The following is a 19,756-nucleotide window of genomic DNA, read 5'->3' on the forward strand; positions in this document are numbered from 1 at the left end:
GCATGCATAATACTACCAGAAAGGATGGATTAAAGGGAGTAATGTTCTTGGTGTAAAGCCGAACACCTTCTGTTTTGAGAAAGCAAACCTGTATTTGGTGTGGCTTTTTCAGCTGGTTTAATTTTTGTCCACTACAGAAATCCTGGTGATTTTGGCGCTCAATGACTTAAATGACCAGCATAATGCACCATAATGACATATACTGTAGTAGAATTTAGTTAATTATTTAGGATACCTACATTTATGTTAACCGGTTCAGCACCGCAGTCCGAAAATCTCATGCATCCGCGCAACGTTCACCTCCCATTCATTCGCCTATAACTTTATTGCTACTTATCACAATGAATTGATCTATATCTTGTTTTTTCTGCCACTAATTAGGCTTTCTTTGGGTAGTACATTTTGATAAGAATTATTTTTTTCTAAATCTATTTTAACAGGAAGATTAAGAAAGAAATGAAAAAAATTCATTATTTCTCAGTTTTTGGCCATTATAGTTTGAAATTAATATACCATAATTAAAACTCATGTATTTTATTTGCCCATCTGTCCCGGTTATTACACCGTTTAAACGATGTCCCTATCACAATTTATGGTGCCGATATTTCATTTAGAAATAAAGGTGCATTTTTTCAATTTGCGTCCATCACTATTTATAAGCTTATAATTTTAAATAATATAATAACATATTCTCTTGACATGCATATTTAAAAAGTTCAGACCCTTGGGTAACTATTTATGTTGTTTTCGTTTTTTTTTTAATTGTATTTTTTATTTTTAATAAAAAAAAGTGTACGTGGGTAATTTTTGGTGTAGGAGGGAAACTGCTAATGTAAAATATTTTTTTTTTTTAATTAAAAATGTATGTGGGTGCAGTTTACTATTTGGCCACAAGATGGCCACAGTGAAAAAAGTCCTGGATGCGATCTCGCATCCAGGAACTAAAATGCTGGGGAGAAGTTTCCTGGGGGCAGAAATACGGCGCTCTCTGGAGAGAAAGCGTCGGTATTTCTGCGGGGAAGTTAGATCAGTGAATGGGAAATATATTTCCATTCACTGATCGGGGGGCTAGCGGCGGGCGCGCCCGATCGCGCACCAGCCGGCGGCAGCAGCAGTGCCTATCTGGACGAGGAAGCTCGTCCAGATAGGCCGAACTGGTTAATTATCCTGGTTTTAGCATCAGAAATGCTTAAAGTGTACCTGAGATGGGTTGGAGAAAAAAATTATACATACAAAAATTATACATACCTGGGGCTTTGTCCTGCCACCTCCGGCCTGATATCTCCCTTGTCATCCTCCTGCACTGCCTCGGTTCTCTGAAATTTGTCCCCAAAAGTACTTCAGTCTAGGCCAGTCGGCGCAGTTGCTTCCCTCCACGTTTGTGTGCGCGCACAGCTAGGTTGCACATGCACTGTATGCTGTAAATTGCGGAGGATCCAGGCAGAGCAGGGTGGCGGCGGGGGAGCGGTCAGTCAGGAGGCGGCTGGAGGAAGCCCCAGGTATGTATAATTTTTTTTCTCTCCAGACCATCTCTGGTTCCCTTTAAGAAAAACAATTTAGTTAAGTAGCCTTTTCCTCCCACTGCACTCTGGGAGACTGGGCCCTTATTCAATTCACGTTTTCTTCTAAGTTTTCTCTTAAACTGAAAACGTACCAAAAGTATGGGCGTAAAAGGACTGTTAAAGGAGAACTGTAGTGAGAGGTATATGGAGGCTGCCATATTGACTTCCTTTTAAGCAATGCCAGTTGCCTGGCAACCCTGCTGATCTATTTGGCTGAAGAAGTGGCTGAATCACACCAGAAACAAGCATGCAGCTAATCTTGTCATATCTGTCAAAATTGCCAGAAACACCTGATCTGCTGCATGCTTGTTCAGGAGGAGCAGGATAGCCAGGCAACTGGTATAGCTTAAATGGAAATAAATATGGCAGCCTCCATACACCTCTCTCTACAGTTCTCCTTTAAATTATTTTCCTGCTTGCTGGTGGCTTCAAAGGCATTTTATTGATAAGGTGTGAAAAGATCACCTTTTAGAAAACTTGGGAGAAAAAGTGAATTAAATAAGGGCGCCGGTGTTGTTTCTAATCACTTCGGAGCACACAACAAACAACCATTCAGCAGTGATGCCAAGCAGTAAAGCTGTCCCCACCCGGGGTGAGGCTAGGTTCACAGTGGGATGTTGTGGAGCTGCGGTATAAAGTCTTATAACGCAGCTTACCGCACTGCAATGATATGCCTATGGAACATTCACAGTGCAACGTTAGGGTTGCATTGTAACGTTTAGCGTTATAGTATCCCACGGCTGCAGTGCATTACCACTAAATGCACATGTTACCAGGTACAGGAAAGCATACTTTTCATTGCCTATATGCTTTACTGTACCTACTGTATGCTGTATCTATACCTACTGTACACTGTATGTATTTTTTTGCATTGTAATACTGTGCTGCGACTTTAACCACTTGAGGACCGCCCCCAGCCGATGGGCGGCGGCAAAGTCCGGGCCCAAACGACCGCAATACGCCCATCGGCGGGGGCAGCTGCGGGAGTGGCTATGCGGCGATCGCGTCATTCGTGACGCGATCAGCCGCCGGGGACTCGCTCCGCCCACCGCTCGTAGTAACCCGCCGGCCGTTCGGAAGCGCCGGCGGGTTACTAGCACCCGGATCGCCGCTACACGTATGTATAATAGGCTTTGTAATGTATACAAAGCCTATTATACTGGCTGCCTCCTGCCCTGGTGGTCCCAGTGTCCGAGGGACCACCAGGGCAGGCTGCAGCCACCCTAGTCTGCACCCAAGCACACTGATTTCCCCCCCCCCTGCCCCCTGATCGCCCACAGCACCCCTCAGACCCCCCCCCTGCCCACCCCCCAGACCACTGTTTGCACCCAGTCACCCCCCTAATCACCCATCAATCACTCCCTGTCACTATCTGTCAACGCTATTTTTTTTTATCCCCCCCCCTGCCCACTGCCCCCTCCTGATCACCCCCCACCCCTCAGATTCTCCCCAGACCCCCCCCCCCCGTGTACTGTATGCATCTATCCCCCCTGCTCACCTGTCAATCACCTGTCAATCACCTGTCAATCACCCCCTGTCACTGCTACCCATCAATCAGCCCCTAACCTGCCCCTTGCGGGCAATCTGATCACCCACCCACACCAATAGATCGCCCGCAGATCCGACATCAGATCACCTCCCAAGTGCAGTGTTTACATCTCTTCTCTCCTCTAAACACCCACTAATTACCCATCAATCACCCATCAATCACCCCCTATCACCACCTGTCACTGTAACCCATCAGATTAGACCCTAATCTACCCCTTGCGGGCACCCAATCACCCGCCCACACACTCAGATTGCCCTCAGACCCCCCCTTATCAATTCGCCAGTGCAATATTTACATCTGTTATTCCCTGTAATAACCCACTGATCACCTGTCAATCACCTATCAATCACCCCCTGTCACTGCCACCCATCAATCACCCCCTGTCACTGCCACCAATCAATCAGCCCCTAACCTGCCCCTTGCGGGCAATCTGATCACCCACCCACACCAATAGATCGCCCGCAGATCCGACATCAGATCACCTCCCAAGTGCAGTGTATACATCTCTTCTCTCCTCTAAACACCCACTAATTACCCATCAATCACCCCCTATCACCACCTGTCACTGTTACCCATCAGATTAGACCCTAATCTGCCCCTTGCGGGCACCCAATCACCCGCCCACACGCTCAGATTGCCCTCAGACCCCCCCTTATCAATTCGCCAGTGCAATATTTACATCTGTTATTCCCTGTAATAACCCACTGATCACCTGTCAATCACCTATCAATCACCCCCTGTCACTGCCACCCATCAATCACCCCCTGTCACTGCCACCCATCAATCAGCCCCTAACCTGCCCCTTGCGGGCAATCTGATCACCCACCCACACCAATAGATCGCCCGCAGATCCGACATCAGATCACCTCCCAAGTGCAGTGTTTACATCTCTTCTCTCCTCTAAACACCCACTAATTACCCATCAATCACCCCCTATCACCACCTGTCACTGTTACCCATCAGATTAGACCCTAATCTGCCTCTTGCGGGCACCCAATCACCCGCCCACACGCTCAGATTGCCCTCAGACCCCCCCTTATCAATTCGCCAGTGCAATATTTACAACTGTTATTCCCTGTAATAACCCACTGATCACCTGTCAATCACCTATCAATCACCCCCTGTCACTGCCACCCATCAATCACTCCCTGTCACTGCCACCCATCAATCAGCCCCTAACCTGCCCCTTGCGGGCAATCTGATCACCCACCCACACCAATAGATCGCCCGCAGATCCGACATCAGATCACCTCCCAAGTGCAGTGTTTACATCTCTTCTCTCCTCTAAACACCCACTAATTACCCATCAATCACCCCCTATCACCACCTGTCACGGTTACCCATCAGATTAGACCCTAATCTGCCCCTTGCGGGCACCCAATCACCCGCCCACACCTCAGAACGTCCTCAGACCCCAGCCCTGATCACCTCGCTAGTGCATTGCTTGCATCTATTTCCCCCCTCTAATCACACCTTGAGACACCCATTAATCACCTCCTGTCACCCCCTAGCACACCTACCCAACAGATCACCCCCTGTCACTGCCACCCATCAAGACCCACACATGTGGTACCGCCGTACTCACCATACTCCTAACAGAATACCTTGGGGTGTCTTCTTTCTAAAATGGGGTCACTTGTGGGGTTCCTATACTGCCCTGGCATTTTAGGGGCCCTAAACCGTGAGCAGTAGTCTAGAATCCAAATGCCTCAAAATGACCTGTGAATAGGACGTTAGGCCCCTTAGCGCACCTAGGTTGCAAAAAAGTGTCACACATGTGGTATCGCCGTACTCAGAAGAAGTAGTATATTGTGTTTTGGGTGTATTTTTACACATACCCATGCTGGGTGGGAGAAATCTCTCTGTAAATGGACAATTGTGTGTAAAAAAAAATCAAACAATTGTCATTTACAGAGATATTTCTCCCACCCAGCATGGGTATGTGTAAAAATACACCCCAAAACACATTATACTACTTCTCCTGAGTACGGCGGTACCACATGTGTGGCACTTTTTTGCACCCTAAGTGCGCTAAGAGGCCCAAAGTCCAATGAGTACCTTTAGGATTTCACAGGTTATTTTGCGACATTTGGTTTCAAGACTACTCCTCACGGTTTAGGGCCCCTAAAATTCCAGGGCAGTATAGGAACCCCACAAATGACCCCATTTTAGAAAGAAGACACCCCAAGGTATTCCGTTAAGAGTATGGTGAGTTCATAGAAGATTTTATTTTTTGTCACAAGTTAGCGGAAAATGACACTTTGTGAAAAAAAACAATTAAAATCAATTTCCGCTAACTTGTGACAAAAAAAAAAATCTTCTATGAACTCACCATCCTCCTAACGGAATACCTTGGAGTGTATTCTTTCTAAAATGGGGTAATTTGTGGGGTTCCTATACTGTCCTGGCATTTTAGGGGCCCTAAACCGTGAGGAGTAGTCTTGAAACGAAATTTCTCAAAATGACCTGTGAAATCCTAAAGGTACTCATTGAACTTTGGGCCCCTTAGCGCAGTTAGGGTGCAAAAAAGTGCCACACATGTGGTATCGCCGTACTCAGGAGAAGTAGTATAATGTGTTTTGGGGTGTATTTTTCCACATACCCATGCTGAGTGGGAGAAATATCTCTATAAATAGACAATTGTGTGTAAAAAAAATAAAACAATTGTCATTTACAGAGATATTTCTCCCACCCAGCATGGGTATGTGTAAAAATACACCCCAAAACACATTATACTACTTCTCCTGAGTACGGCAATACCACATGTGTGGCACTTTTTTGCAGCCTAACTGCGCTAAGGGGCCAAAAGTCCAATGAGCATCTTTAGGCTTTACAGGGGTGCTTACAATTAGGCACCCCCCAAAATGCCAAGACAGTGAACACACCCCACAAATGACCCCATTTTGGAAAGTAGACACTTCAAGGTATTCAGAGAGGAGCATAGTGAGTCCGTGGCAGATTTCATTTTTTTATTTGTCGCAAGTTAGAAGAAATGGAAACTTTTTTTTTTCTTTTTTTTGTCAGAAAGTGTCATTTTCCGCTAACTTGTGACAAAAAATAAAATCTTCTATGAGCTCACCATGCCTCTCACTGAATACTTTGGGATGTCTTCTTTCCAAAATGGGGTCATTTGGGGGGTATTTGTACTATCCTGGAATTTTAACCCCTCATGAAACCTGACAGGTGCGCAGAACAGTCAGAGATGCTTGAAAATGGGAAAATTCACTTTTGGCACCATAGTTTGTAAATGCTATAACTTTTACCCAATCCAATAAATATACACTGAATGTTTTTTTTTTTTTATCAAAGACATGTAGCAGAATAACTTTCGCGCTCAAATGTATAGGAAATTTTACTTTATTTGAAAAATGTCAGCACAGCAAGTTAAAAAAGTCATTTTTTTGCCAAAATTCATGTCTTTTTTGATGAATATAATAAAAACTAAAACTCACAGCAGCAATCAAATAGCAGCAAAAGAAAGCTGTATTAGTGACAAGAAAAGGAGGTAAAATTCCTTTAGGTGGTAGGTTGTATGACTGAGCAATAAACCGTGAAAGCTGCAGTGGTCTGAATGGAGAAAAAGGCTCTGGTCCTTAAGGGGCGAAAAGACTGTGGTCCTTAAGTGGTTAAAGATAACCTAAAGTCAAAAAAAAAATGAGATAAACTCACCTGGGGCTTCCCTCAGCCCCCTGCAGTCGATCGGTGCCCTCGCAGCTCCGCTCCGATGCCTCTGGACCCGCCGGCGACGACTTCCGGTTTCGCCGTCACCGGCCGACAGGCATGGGAACGCGAGTGATTGTTCTCGCTCCCAGCCTGTATATCGCCCCCTATGCTGCTATTGCGGCCAGGAGGTCGCAATAGCAGCATTCACGACAGCAAAATGCAAACAAACACAGTCAAATCGCTCCTGCGTTCCGCAAATTCGAAATGCAAAATGCATTAAAAACGCATTACAAAAATGCACACGCACCTGCATAAAACGCTACTTTTTCACGCTATGTCTTATGTGAACCCAGCCTAACAGTTGTGGGAGATTGGTTACAGTTCCCCTTTAAAAAGCGGTTTAATTTTTGTACCGTATTGCTGTTGGAACAATTGTTAGCGCAAACACTGAAGCAGAAATGGGTATTTCACTGAAAGATGTTATGTTACAAGAAGGAGAAGCACAAGAGTTGGAGCAGCTGATGACTGTAACCCCAATAAGAAACAGCAATGGATGAAAGATAGAGCAATAAGAAGTTCCTGAGTGTACAGTTGGACTAATAATGTTTTATCTCCTGCATCAAGACAAGATTGAGCTTCTGAAGGAGAAGAGATAAAGTGCAGGTCATTCACCCTCTGCTAGATATGAGCTTGCTTGAGAATCGGGATTGGAAAGCATGGGCAAGTGGTTATCAATGAAACTTCAATCCAGAAAAATAATAGCTCTGGCTGCTACTGATCAACCGAATGCACCAACAGTGTAGCAGGATTACCGGAGCAAATGTGCAATGGTGCTTCACTGTGCTTATTTCAAACATCTGCTTAAAACAACCCTGAAAATAAATGTATGAACTAATGAATTGCATGTGTAGCACAGCTAAGATATAGAACATTAGTAGCAAAGAAAAGAATCTCATATTGTTTTCCAGTACAGGAAAATTAAAAAAAAAATTCAGCTGTTAGCTATCCAAAAGTGCTTCTCTGAGCCACTGGGTCAAATACAGTCCAGTTTTCTAAAGCACTTAAACAGCAAATAAACCGTAAGGCCCAGTGCACACCGAGCGGTTTTAGCAGCGATCCGCCAGCCGCATCTGCCTGTGAAAACGCTTGGCTAATGTATTTCAATGGGATGGTGCACACCAGCGGTTTGAGGTTTTTTTCCAAACTGCAAACGTGCCTCCTGCTGCACATTTGCGGTTTGCAAAAGCGTTTCGTCCTCAATGTAAAGTATAGGAAAACCGCAAACCACTGTGGAAAACGCCACATCAGAGTGGTTTTCCAGGTGTTTTTGTTACAGAAGCTGTTCAGTAACAGCTTTTACTGTAACAATATTTGGGAGGGCAGGATTGTGATCGCAACTTCGTTTGGTGGACTGGAATATTTGTAATCTGCTACACAAAAACACTCCCAAAAACGCTAGGCATGTTTAGAAAACGTCTCTAAACATGCCTAGAATCGCTCTGAAATCAGTTTCAAAAACGGCTAGCGTTTTGAAGATCTGCTAGAGGTTTTGGTGTGCACTGGGCTTAAGAGACAGCTTATGATAAGGTTTTACTGCAGTTAAATTCAAAGGGTTATTGGGCTTAATTCACTAAGACAAATAGCATGCCTTATCAGAGATAACACGCCTTATCACAGTTAACACACCTTATACAATTCGCATAGCAAACTTATGCCTGCTAATTGGCAAAGACAAGAGCTCCACTCGTCCTGCCCTGAGCCCCTGCCGGTTCGTATCGCTCGCTATGCTACTCTGATAAGGCGTGTTAACTTTGATAAGGCTTGCTATTTGTCTTAGTGAATTAAGCCCATTATTTCTGCTTTGTTTTATAGCTTAAAAGACTGGGGCCCATATGCAATTTACTTTTACTCCTGAGTTACCTTCTAGGACATCTTTTTCATCTTTTGTTTAAAATACATTTTCAACACTTTACAATTGGAAAACTACCCAAAAGTTGGTGGAAAAATGCAATCACATTTATTTTGAGTATTTTCTTGCTTGCTGGTGGCTAGAAGGCATTTTATGACAAGTTGTGAAAATATCACCGAGGAGAAAATTCAGGAGAAAAAGTGAATTGCATATGGCTCTGAGGCCTGGAACCCACTACAAAACGCTATTGCTAATCGCAATCGCTAGCGTTTTGTATGAGCAGTTTGTGAGCGATTTCATGAGCATTTTAGGGAGCGATTTTAGAAAGTGTAATCAATTTGCCAGTGGTTGTGTAGCGATTAGCGTTTAGCGTTTTAAAGTCTGATTGGTCCTTTCAATTATTTTTAATTTTGTTACAGGGTACATTAACTTTAAATCTCTCCGTGCAAGTTTTGATGAGCGATTACACCAGTGATGATCTACTTTACATTGAAACGCAAACGCTCCCAAAATGCTGCATGTCCTGCATTTGCGATTTTGCTAATCGCAATCGCTTCTGTGGAATTTGCACCATCCAGTCACATTGGCAGAGCGTTTAGGGAAATCGCTAGCAATTTCTCATGCTCCCTAAACGCTCAAAAAATCGCTTTAGTGGGTTCCAGACCTGAGTGTGGTTTTAAAACTTCAACTGTGACACAGTGCAATGTTATTAAAAAAAAAGCTATATAACTGAAAATACAAATATGAAACTCCTTTTTTTATGCAGCCATGGCAGACAAACTCCCGTTAACCTCCTTGCCATTATCCCGAGCTCAGCTCGGGGTAAGCTGCCGCGGAGGATTCCTCAGGCCCTGCTGGGCCGATTTGCATATTTTTTTTATACACGCAGCTAGCACTTTGCTAGCTGCGTGTCACTTACGATCGCTGCCGCTCCGCGCCGATTTGCTGCTACCCGTCGCATCAGAGGGTGCCCCCCCCCCCCCCGAGACCCGTGCGCTGCCTGGCCAATCAGTGCCAGGCAGCGCTGAGGGGTGGATCGGGACTCCCTCTGACGTCACGACGTCGGTGACGTCATCGCGCCCGTCACCATGGCGACGGGGAAGCCCTCATGGGAATCCCGTTTAGAACAGGATTTCCGGATGAGCATATGCGCCGGCGGCGATCGGCGCATACGGGGGGATGCCGCAGGGAGGGGGGAAGCATGTAGCTAGCGCTAGGCTAGCTACATGCTTAAAAAAAAATGCAAAAAAACACCCTCCCTGCCGTGCGCAGCAAATATTTAGAACGGCAGGGAGGTTAAAGAAGCCAGTCACATGACCAGGGGATCTGTTCACAAAATATGGTAAGCACGGCAATTAAAAAATAAACAAAGTACGGCAATAAGAAAATGATTATAGCTTCCAAAATACCAGTGCATGTTCACTGCTCTTCCTGTTACATTTAGGCTGCTTTCACAGTGGGACGTTACTAGTGTTGGGCGAACACCTGGATGTTCGGGAAAGTTCGCCGAACATGGCCGCAATGTTCGGCATGTTCGGGCCGAACCCCGAACTCCCCGAACATCCCGCTTTTGGGGGCCCTATGGGGTCGCAGGCATAAGGGGGGAGCATGCCCCGATCGCGGGGGGGGTCGGGGGTACGGTACTACTGCTGAACCGCCCGCTGCCCGGCCTCCCTCAACGCGTCACTCTCCGGACTCCTCCTCCTCAGTCACTCACTTCACAGTGCCGCCCACTGCCAGCCACCCACTACCACCGGACCGGTACTTCCTGAAACTTTTGTATGGGGAAGCGGGCAGAGGGGGGAGCGCTAGCGGAGGGGGTGGGGGGAATTTCCGACCCCTGCCCCCCGCGATCGGGGCATGCTCCCCCCTTATGCCTGCGACCCCATAGGGGGGCAATATTCGGCCGAACAGGGCCCTGTTCGGCCGAACAGGGGCCCTGTTCGCCCCTGTTCGGTGGCCATTTAGTAGTTCGGGGCGAACCCGAACTTAAAAGGCCGAACACCATCAGGTGTTCGGCCGAACGCGAACATCACCCGAACAGGGTGATGTTCTGCAGAACCCGAAACAGTGGCGAACACTGTTCGCCCAACACTAGACGTTACAGGTGCACGTTAGAGCAGCCTGTAACGCAGCCCAACTCACAGCACTGAAAAATCAATGGGCTGTTCACAGTGCCCATGTTGTGTTGGAGTATAACGCTGCACGGTAAATGAAAGTGCAGCGTGCTGTGCGTTATACTCGTATGTGACTGTGTTCGGATGTTTGCACACGCTCAGTACTGTTTTTTTTTTTTTATTTGCCACATGCGCCGTTTTCGTCCCATAGTATGCATCAAAAAGTTCACATCACGGACGCATCAAGAAATGCATAATGCGGCTCTATATAACGTCCAACTTCAAAGCTCACATGCGATGCGTTAGGGGCACATTATGCGACCTTAACGTCGCATCTTACGCAACGGCTTAGTGGGAAAGAGCCCCTACAGTAGTAACCACCTCCAAGACTGTTGGTAATTTTTGTTATCTTTGAGATTATAAGATTACTTTTGTCATATCAATCTGCCAGTGCGTGGCCTTGATAATACACACAAAGCAAGATTCACAGAAAGGTTAAAGCCTGGTACACACTTTCAATTATGACTGGTCCATTCCTGACAAATTTTACCACCTCCATGTAGTATGAGGATAAACAGTTTGAGTACCATGAGCAGATTGAGTAGGTAAACCCTCATACTACATGGTGGTAAAGTTGGTCAGTGATTGGCCAATCATAACTGAAAGAGTGTACCAGGCTCTATGGAGAGCCACCATCATTTTTGTGGTAGGTTTAAAAAACGCAAATCTCTATGCTGTGAAAGTGAGTGCTGTTTCAGTGTCTCCCAAAGCTCTTCCGGGTGCTGCGCCCAGCTAATTTTCTCCTATTGGCAGCACATTCAGAGGAGGTGGGACAAGCCAGCAGAGTAGTGAATTCTAATGAAGAGGGGTGGGGAATACACCTTCAGCTCTTCCGTCTTGTGAGTCAGCAGCAGAGGCATAAAGTGTGAGAAAGATTGTCTGCTCTTCCATGTACAGCGCTGCTGCCCCCTAGAGTCTGGCTTCACTTCCGGATCTAAGCTCCACCCCTGATGAGTCATTGAGATAAAACATGTCGGACGGAGCTTAGATGCGGAGGTCTAGCCACACGTGCAACGCTGAGAGGCAGCGGGACAACCTGGCATACCGAGACAGAGCGGAACTAGTTGAGCACGCAGTAGCGGAAATGCTACCCGAGAATACAGTAGTCATCAGCCAGCTAAGCAGCCATCAAACGCTACACTGTTGAATTTTGGTGCATGGTAATGCACTGGAATTTTATGTTTTAATAAATCATAGCAGTTTTACACAATATGAGGCCTTTTTATTGAGGATCAGGGAGTGCAGTACACAAGGTGTTGAAGAAGCAGTTTAAGGTGAAAGGGAAGCTGAGCCAGAGTGGTGGGGGACGACCTGGGAACGGTTCCAATTCTACATTTGACCTGCCAGTAGGTCGCTACACATGGTGAGTCGCTCACCGGGCTGTGGTGGTGGCTGTCTATCTATCCAAGACATCTGATTCAGAAGTACACAAGGCAGGATACTGAGTAAAGAAGTTGAACATGCTAGACTCTCTCTTTGGAATGTGAACTTTGTGCAACGTATTCATAGGATTAACTCTCGTGGGACTTTGTTTTTTATGCTTCTTATGCAGGAAAATCTGATGTGCTTATTGAGGAGAACTGATGTATCTGTTTATCTTGCGTACTGTAAAGGTCCTTCTCTCCTTAAAGTGAACCTCCAGACTAAAAATGTAGTGTTTCTTTAACAGTTTCATAGCATCAAAACTTTGTTTTTCTTACCCAAGCCTTTTTTTTTTAATTTTTAATTTGAAATTTGAAGCCTAGTGAGCGCACCAGGGAGGGGTTATCAGGACAGTTGGAACTGTGTATCATGCTCCCTGTCACCTCCTTTCAACCAAAAAGATGGCTGCCCCATGAAATCAGAAACATTTGCCTGTTCTTTTAAAACAGGGTGGGTAAGAGATTATATTACCGATCTATTTTAATTAACATAAATCATGTAATTTAATGACAGTATATTTGTTTAGGCTGGAGTTCCTCTTTAAGGTGAAATATTTGGGGTCTGTGAGCACCATCCTCTTTTATACAGTGGCTTGCAAAAGTATTCGGGCCCCTTGAAGTTTTCCACATTTTGTCACATTACTGCCACAAACATGAATCAATTTTATTGGAATTCCACGTGAAAGACCAATACAAAGTGGTGTACACGTGAGAAGTGGAACAAAAACCATACATGATTCCAAACATTTTTTTTACAAATAAATAACTGCAAAGAGGGGTGTGCGTAATTATTCAGCCCCCTTTGGTCTGAGTGCAGTCAGTTGCCCATAGACATTGCCTGATGAGTGCTAATGACTAAATAGAATGCACCTGTGTGTAATCCAATGTCAGTACAAGTACAGCTGCTCTGTGATGGTCTCAGAGGTTGTCTAAGAGAATATTGGGAGCAACAACACCATGAAGTCCAAAGAACACACCATACAGGTCAGGGATAAAGCACCAGACAGGTCAGGGATAAAGTTATTGAGAAATTTAAAGCAGGCTTAGGCTACAAAAAGATTTCCAAAGCCTTGAACAACCCACGGAGCACTGTTCAAGCGATCATTTAGAAATGGAAGGAGTATGGCACAACTGTAAACCTACCAAGACAAGGCTGTCCACCTAAACTCACAGGCCGAACAAGGAGAGCGCTGAAATGCAGTGAGGAGGCCCATGGTGACTCTGGACGAGCTGCAGAGATCTACAGCTCAGGTGGGGGGTATCTGTCCATAGGACAACTATTATTCGTGCACTGCACAAAGTTGGCCTTTATAGAAGAGTAGCAAGAAGAAAGCCATTGTTAACAGAAAAGCATAGGAAGTCCCGTTTGCAGTTTGCCACAAGCCATGTGGGGGACACAGCAAACATGTGGAAGAAGGTGCTCTGGTCAGATGAGACCAAAATTGAACTTTTTGTCCAAAATGCAAAACCCTATGTGTGGTGGAAAACTAACACTGCGCATCACTCTTAACACACCATCCCCACTGTCAAATATGGTGGTGGCAGCATCATGCTCTGGGGGTGCTTCTATTCAGCAGGGACAGGGAAGCTAGTCAGAGTTGATGGGAAGATGGATGGAGCCAAATACAGGGTAATCTTGGAAGAAAACCTCTTGGAGTCTGCAAAAGACTTGAGACTGGGGCAGAGGTTCACCTTCCAGCAGGACAACGACCCTAAACATAAAGCCAGGGCAACAATGGAATGGTTTAAAACAAAACATATCCATGTGTTAGAATGGCCCAGTGAAAGACCAGATCTAAATCCAATCGAGAATCTGTGGCAAGATCTGAAAACTGCTGTTCACAAACGCTGTCCATCTAATCTGACTGAGCTGGAGCTGTTTTGCAAAGAAGAATGGGCAAGAATGTCAGTCTCTAGATGTGCAAAGCGGGTAGAGACATACCCTAAAAGACTGGCAGCTGTAATTGCAGCAAAAGCTGGTTCTACACAGTATTGACTCGGGCCGAATAATTACGCACACCCCACTTTGCAGTTATTTATTTGTAAAAAATGTTTGGAATCATGTAGGATTTTTGTTCCACTTCTCACGTGTACACCACTTTGTATTGGTCTTTCAAGTGGCATTCCAATAAAATTCATTTATGTTTGTGGCAGTAATATGACAAAATGTGGAAAACTTCAAGGGGGCCGAATACTTTTGCAAGCCACTGTATATATTTTTGTGGGGTGAAAGAGGAGGCAAACCAGAGGGCTGATCTTGGTATACTTGTGATTACCTACAGTGATTTCAGCTCTAAGGTTAAGTATACTTCTCACTATTTAATAGGTCCCTGTGACTGTAAAAGAAAGGGAATAGTTGTACTCACTTTGCTTTAATGATCCTCGAGATCTCCTTTGGTGGGTCTTGTTGTTGGAATCCTCCTCTTCTGTAAAAAAAAGAAAAACAATCTGAATCCACCAGCCACCAGAGGGAGCAGAACAGAAAATGAGTATGGACAGTCTTCCTCTACATTCACTATAATGAAGAGACAGTCTATCTATACTCGCTGTAACCTCTAGTGGATAGAAGATACAGATTTTGTTTTCTTTTGTCCAGAAGGAATAATACCAACCAGGCAGAACTTTGGACTTGTCCTGGTGACAGGAGTACGCCTGTTATTTTTCCCTTACAGGCATTATATAGTAAGTGCACTTATCCTTTAACTTTTGCTTCTGTGCACAAATTCTTCTGAGCTGGCTAATGGCCTCAGCCTATCCTGTTTTTAGAACATATTTTAACCTCCCTGGCGGTATGATTATTTCTAGATTTTAGGATCTAAAATTGATGCAATTTTTTGCATGCTTTTAGACCCTAAAACCAGGAAAAAAATCATACCACAGAGAGAGATCTGCGGCAGCCTGCACTTACCTCCCTGGGATCCAGTGCTGCAATTCTCCTTCTGTCCTTCGGGTGGCACTGTAACTCTGCAGTGAAGTCGCTGTCTGTTGTCATGACGACAAATGGCAATCTCACCGGAGTGATCAAGAGCCTCTAAGGAGAATGGAAAATGGCTCCCTGTGGCTGGATCCCGGGGGGAGGCGAGTTGAAACTCCCGCTGCGCTTAACCTTTTGGGGACCGACGTAGTTGGAATCTACATCCAGCAGGTGGTGCTGCCGCTCTAACTGGATGTTGATTCAATGTCTGCGCTAATGAACCATCCCGACGCGACCGTGCACAACGGAGAGGGGAGATTAAGCTGTCACATGACAGCTGACATCGTCCCTCAGGGATCAGCAGCCATAGCTGGCAGATCGTAGTGATCAATTTGACAGCTGCGGTGGTAGGGGGGGAAGAAGACGATCCAGTCACCTCCCTGCCGTTCCCGCAACAATCGATGACCCCACCGCTCTTGCCGGCATCTCTGCTCCTTCTGACGTCAGCACTTGATAATGTCATCAAGCCGTGACCTAGAACTGAGCAGCAGTAGGAGCAGACATGCCGGCCGGAGCAGTGGGGTCTGCTGCGGCTCATTGCTGGAGCCTGGAAGGAGAGTGATGACTGCTGACTAAAGGGGGGGGGGGACCTGGCCACACAGGGGACGCTATGCCCACCAAGACCCTGCAGGGATCCGGCTGTCCTAACCCCCCAAACGCGCCCCCCCCCCCTCCTTTCAGCCCCTACTTGTGCACTGCTGCAACACAGGTGGTCATATGTCATACTGTATATAGCAATGCATGGCACTTCGTTAAGATGCAGATCCTATCTCATTCATAATGAATTGGATCACACTGAGTTGTGTGCAAAACAATGTACATGTGGGAACAATACCTAATTACATTAAAAAAACAGCTACAAATGCCTTTTTCATACATAAGAACACAGTCACATGGCTCTGACTGTGACTGTGGCTTTGACAGAAGCAGCAGGTGCAGAGTTAAAGCTTAAGCACTTTTAACATTTATTCTTATTGATCTCCTATTTGTATTTATAATTATGGGTGTACCCAGGCCCGGATTTACATCTCAGGAGCCCATAGGCACAAATGTCCTGGCGCCCTAGACTTTGCCATTCATGAACCTACAAACTCCCAAACTGCAGTGCAAGTGTGTTGGCTGGCCCTTCTCCCTTACTTCCCTTGCCAGTCATAGCTACAGGTGTTTCTTACCATTAGGTAGTCAGAGGTACCCTCAGTATTAAGTAGCTACAGGTGCCCCCCGACTAAAGGGAGATCTCATCAGTGGAATGCTGAGAGCTGGGCGAGTAACCTCAAGAGAGAGACACTAGGGGAGAGGATTGAGCCGCATTTCCGTCATCAGGCACCTGTAGGCATGTGCCTACAGTGCCTTATGGTAAATTCAGCCCTGGGTGTACTCAAGTTCTTTTTTAAAACTTTATCTTTTTTTCTCTTTAGGACTTTCCATGAAAGGAGGGAGTGGGGTTTTCAGGGAAAGACACACATGACTCATATAGCATAGCCCTAAAAAGTCACAGTAGTATTCTCATACCTCCCTGGAGACTTCATTCTGGATCCTTTTTTCTTATAAAAGATGAGAATGCTCGGGGGTCACACAGTGTCAGACTCCCATTAAAAGCCATGTAATCTTGCTCTAGGTCCTGATCCAGCCCTGCTGTATATAACCTGCTACTTGTGTGGGTGTACACTGCCGCAGCTAATAAACATATTCAGGAGGGAGGGACCAGAAGAAAAAGCTGATTGGCAGTTGACACATTCCACCAGATAGCAGACATAAAAGGACAACTAATAATATATGTATTCCTGTATATTTATTACAGAATTTGTAGCATATGTCCCATGTAATTGGTATTAAATGTTTGATTCAGATCCATGTTAAGGATGTCATAACTGTTATTTCCCCTTACAAATATGTGTACATGGCATTAGGTATAGTCAATGAGATGCAAATAATGCAGAGTTAATGCAGAATACTGCAAATTTTAAATGCAAATGTATGCAGCAAGAACATTGATCATTCGAGTTCTACTTTGGTGGGATTCGTTTGGTCTATTGTCAAGCTGCATACATTTTCATATTAAATTTGCATGCTTCTGCATTAAAGGACAACTGAAGCGAGAGGGATATGGAGGCTGTCATATTTATTTCCTTTTAAGAAATACCGGTTACCTGGCTATCCTGCTGGCATACATTTGAAAAGGGCGCCTGGAAAAAAAGGGCACCTGATATAGACGGAAAAAGGCAGATTCAGCTACAAGAGGTGCCCAGTGTAGCCAAAATGCCAAATTCAGCTACAAAAGGGGCGTAGTGTAGCCAAGATGCCAAAATCGGGTTAAAAAGGCACCTGGTGACGTAGGCAAGATGCCAAATTTGGCTACAAAAGGCGCCTGGTACCGTCTTTCCCCGAATATAAGACACTGTCTTATATTCTTTTTGGGGAGAAAATTAGTTCTAGGGCTTATTTGTGGGGGTGGGAGGGGCTAGACGCTGTGTGTATGGGGAGGCTCTTACCGTACCTCCCTTGTGGCTGCGTCCCCCTCTGTTCCTAGTAATTCCTCCAGTGGTGGAGGCATTGTAATTAATCTGTGAGGGCGCTCTTTGACCCTCACGCAGTACGCTAGGTTGGGCTCTGCGCTGGCGCTCTCTACCCTGTCAACATGTGCGCCCGGCTGATGCGTCCCAGGCGCACATTGATTTAATGTGCGCCTGGGACGCATCAGCCGGGCGCACATGATGACAGGAAGAGAGCGCCAGCGCAGAGCCCGAACTAGCATACTGCGTGAGGGTCAAAGGGCGCCATCACATATTAATTACAATGCCGCCGCCACTGAAGGTATTACTAGGAATGGAGGGGGGCGCAGCCACAAGGGAGGTGCGGTAAGAGACCACACACCTCCCCATACACAAAGTGTCCCCCAGCTATGTCTTAATTTCGGAGTAGGGCTTATATTTCAAGCACACTTGAAATATAAGGTAGGCCTTACTTTCGGGGTAGGTCTAACTTTAGGGGAAACACGGTATAGGTGAGATGCTGTAACGATCGGTGTAACACAGAGAGAATCTGATTACCGGTGAACTGCAGTATCACCAGGAATACAGAATATACCCGATTATTGGTGAGCTGCAGTATCACCGATAATCAGATATATCAACTAACCTCTGGACACCAGATAGAACAAGTGAGGGTTAGATGCAACAGTATACTTTGAGTACTTCTCCAGAAGTATGTTCCTTCCTCTGGCCTAGACTCTCCAGGAGGGAGGAGCTAGGCTGAGGGGAGGAAGGACAGAGCGTGAGTGACACCCGAGAGGTAGGGGGTCACTAACAGGTCTGGGAACTGCCTCTAACAGTAAGGCCAGTTCTCGAGGTCGGCAAGCCAGGTCGTTAACACACAGACAGATAAGGTACAGATTCAGGAGGCAGATACGGAATCCAAAAAACAGACAGGGTTTGGCAACGGAGTATCAGAATAGCACAGTACAGAATCAGGAGGCAAATACAGAGTCCAGGAACGAGCAGAGATTGGCAACAGGGTAACAGAAATAACAAGGTACAGAATCAGAGTTCAGAGGGATGGTCAGACAGGCAGAAGGTCATAACAAATAATACAGTACAAAATTCCTAATGCTAAGGTGTGAGTTCCTTGATCGTCAACACCTTTGGAAACTATGCTAGAACACAGATACAGACAAGGTCTGAGTGCTACCACGTAGTGATCGCAACGGCAGACAACCAGAGAATGACCAGCACCCAGTATATATAGCAAAGCGCTCTCCAGCGCCTCCCCTAAGTGCTGGACCAATGGCAGGTGGTGAAAATGTCAGCTGACCCGCCTGGTCAGCTGACCCTTTTCTGGCTGTCACATAAGCTCTGCCTCTCAGCGCGCGCGTGCGCGTCCTTCTGAACCTGTGTGGACTAGCAGTACCAGCTACACCAGACATGTCTTGTAATGTGACCACTGATTCAGGCGCGGGAACCGCCACCCCGCTCTCTAAGCGAGAGGCGGTTTCCCCGTGTCCATCCGCAATGTCAGCTGCTTTGCCATGCGTGCAATCCGCCGCATCCAACGCGGACTCCACCGCTCTACCCATGCGGCGGTTTCTTCGCGTTGTGCCGCCATGTTAGACGCGGAAACAGCCGCCTCACTCTGAGCCCTTGCGGCGGCTTTTCCGCATTTCCTCACAGATGCCAAATTTGGCTACAAAGGGTGCCTTGTGTTGCAGAAAGGCTAGTTTTAGTTTCTAAAAAAAAAGATGCTGGTATAACCGAAATTTGTTGGGCTAAAAAAGTTTTCTGTTAAAGCCAAATTTTTGGGGCTATAAAAGGGTACTGTTATAGCCAAAATTGGTTGGGATATAAAATAGTACTAGATTTAGCCGAGAAAAGTGATATAGCCAAGAAAAAAGATATAACTGAGAAAAGTGATTACTAGGACTTACTTCTCCCTATTCTGACACATAACTCCCCCCTGGTGGTGCCTAACCCTAGGACCCCCCCCCCCCCCAGTGGAGCCTAACACT

General features: G+C 45.9%; 1 protein-coding gene across 4 annotated transcripts in view; it reads right to left on the reverse strand.

Annotated features, from left to right (window-relative positions):
• Positions 1 to 19,756, reverse strand: part of GRIN2D (glutamate ionotropic receptor NMDA type subunit 2D) — a 982,184-nt gene that overhangs the window by 457,612 nt on the left and 504,816 nt on the right. For 3 of the 4 annotated variants that reach the window (XM_068241305.1, XM_068241304.1, XM_068241307.1), the window contains one exon: positions 14,648 to 14,707. The exons of the other annotated variant lie outside the window; for it this stretch is intronic. In XM_068241305.1, coding sequence (XP_068097406.1) covers positions 14,648 to 14,707 — 60 coding nt within the window. The remainder of the gene's footprint in view (positions 1 to 14,647; positions 14,708 to 19,756) is intronic. 4 annotated transcript variants of the gene reach the window in all.

Source organism: Hyperolius riggenbachi, chromosome 6 (genome assembly GCF_040937935.1).
Source record: "Hyperolius riggenbachi isolate aHypRig1 chromosome 6, aHypRig1.pri, whole genome shotgun sequence".
NCBI classification, from domain to species: Eukaryota; Metazoa; Chordata; class Amphibia; order Anura; family Hyperoliidae; genus Hyperolius; species Hyperolius riggenbachi.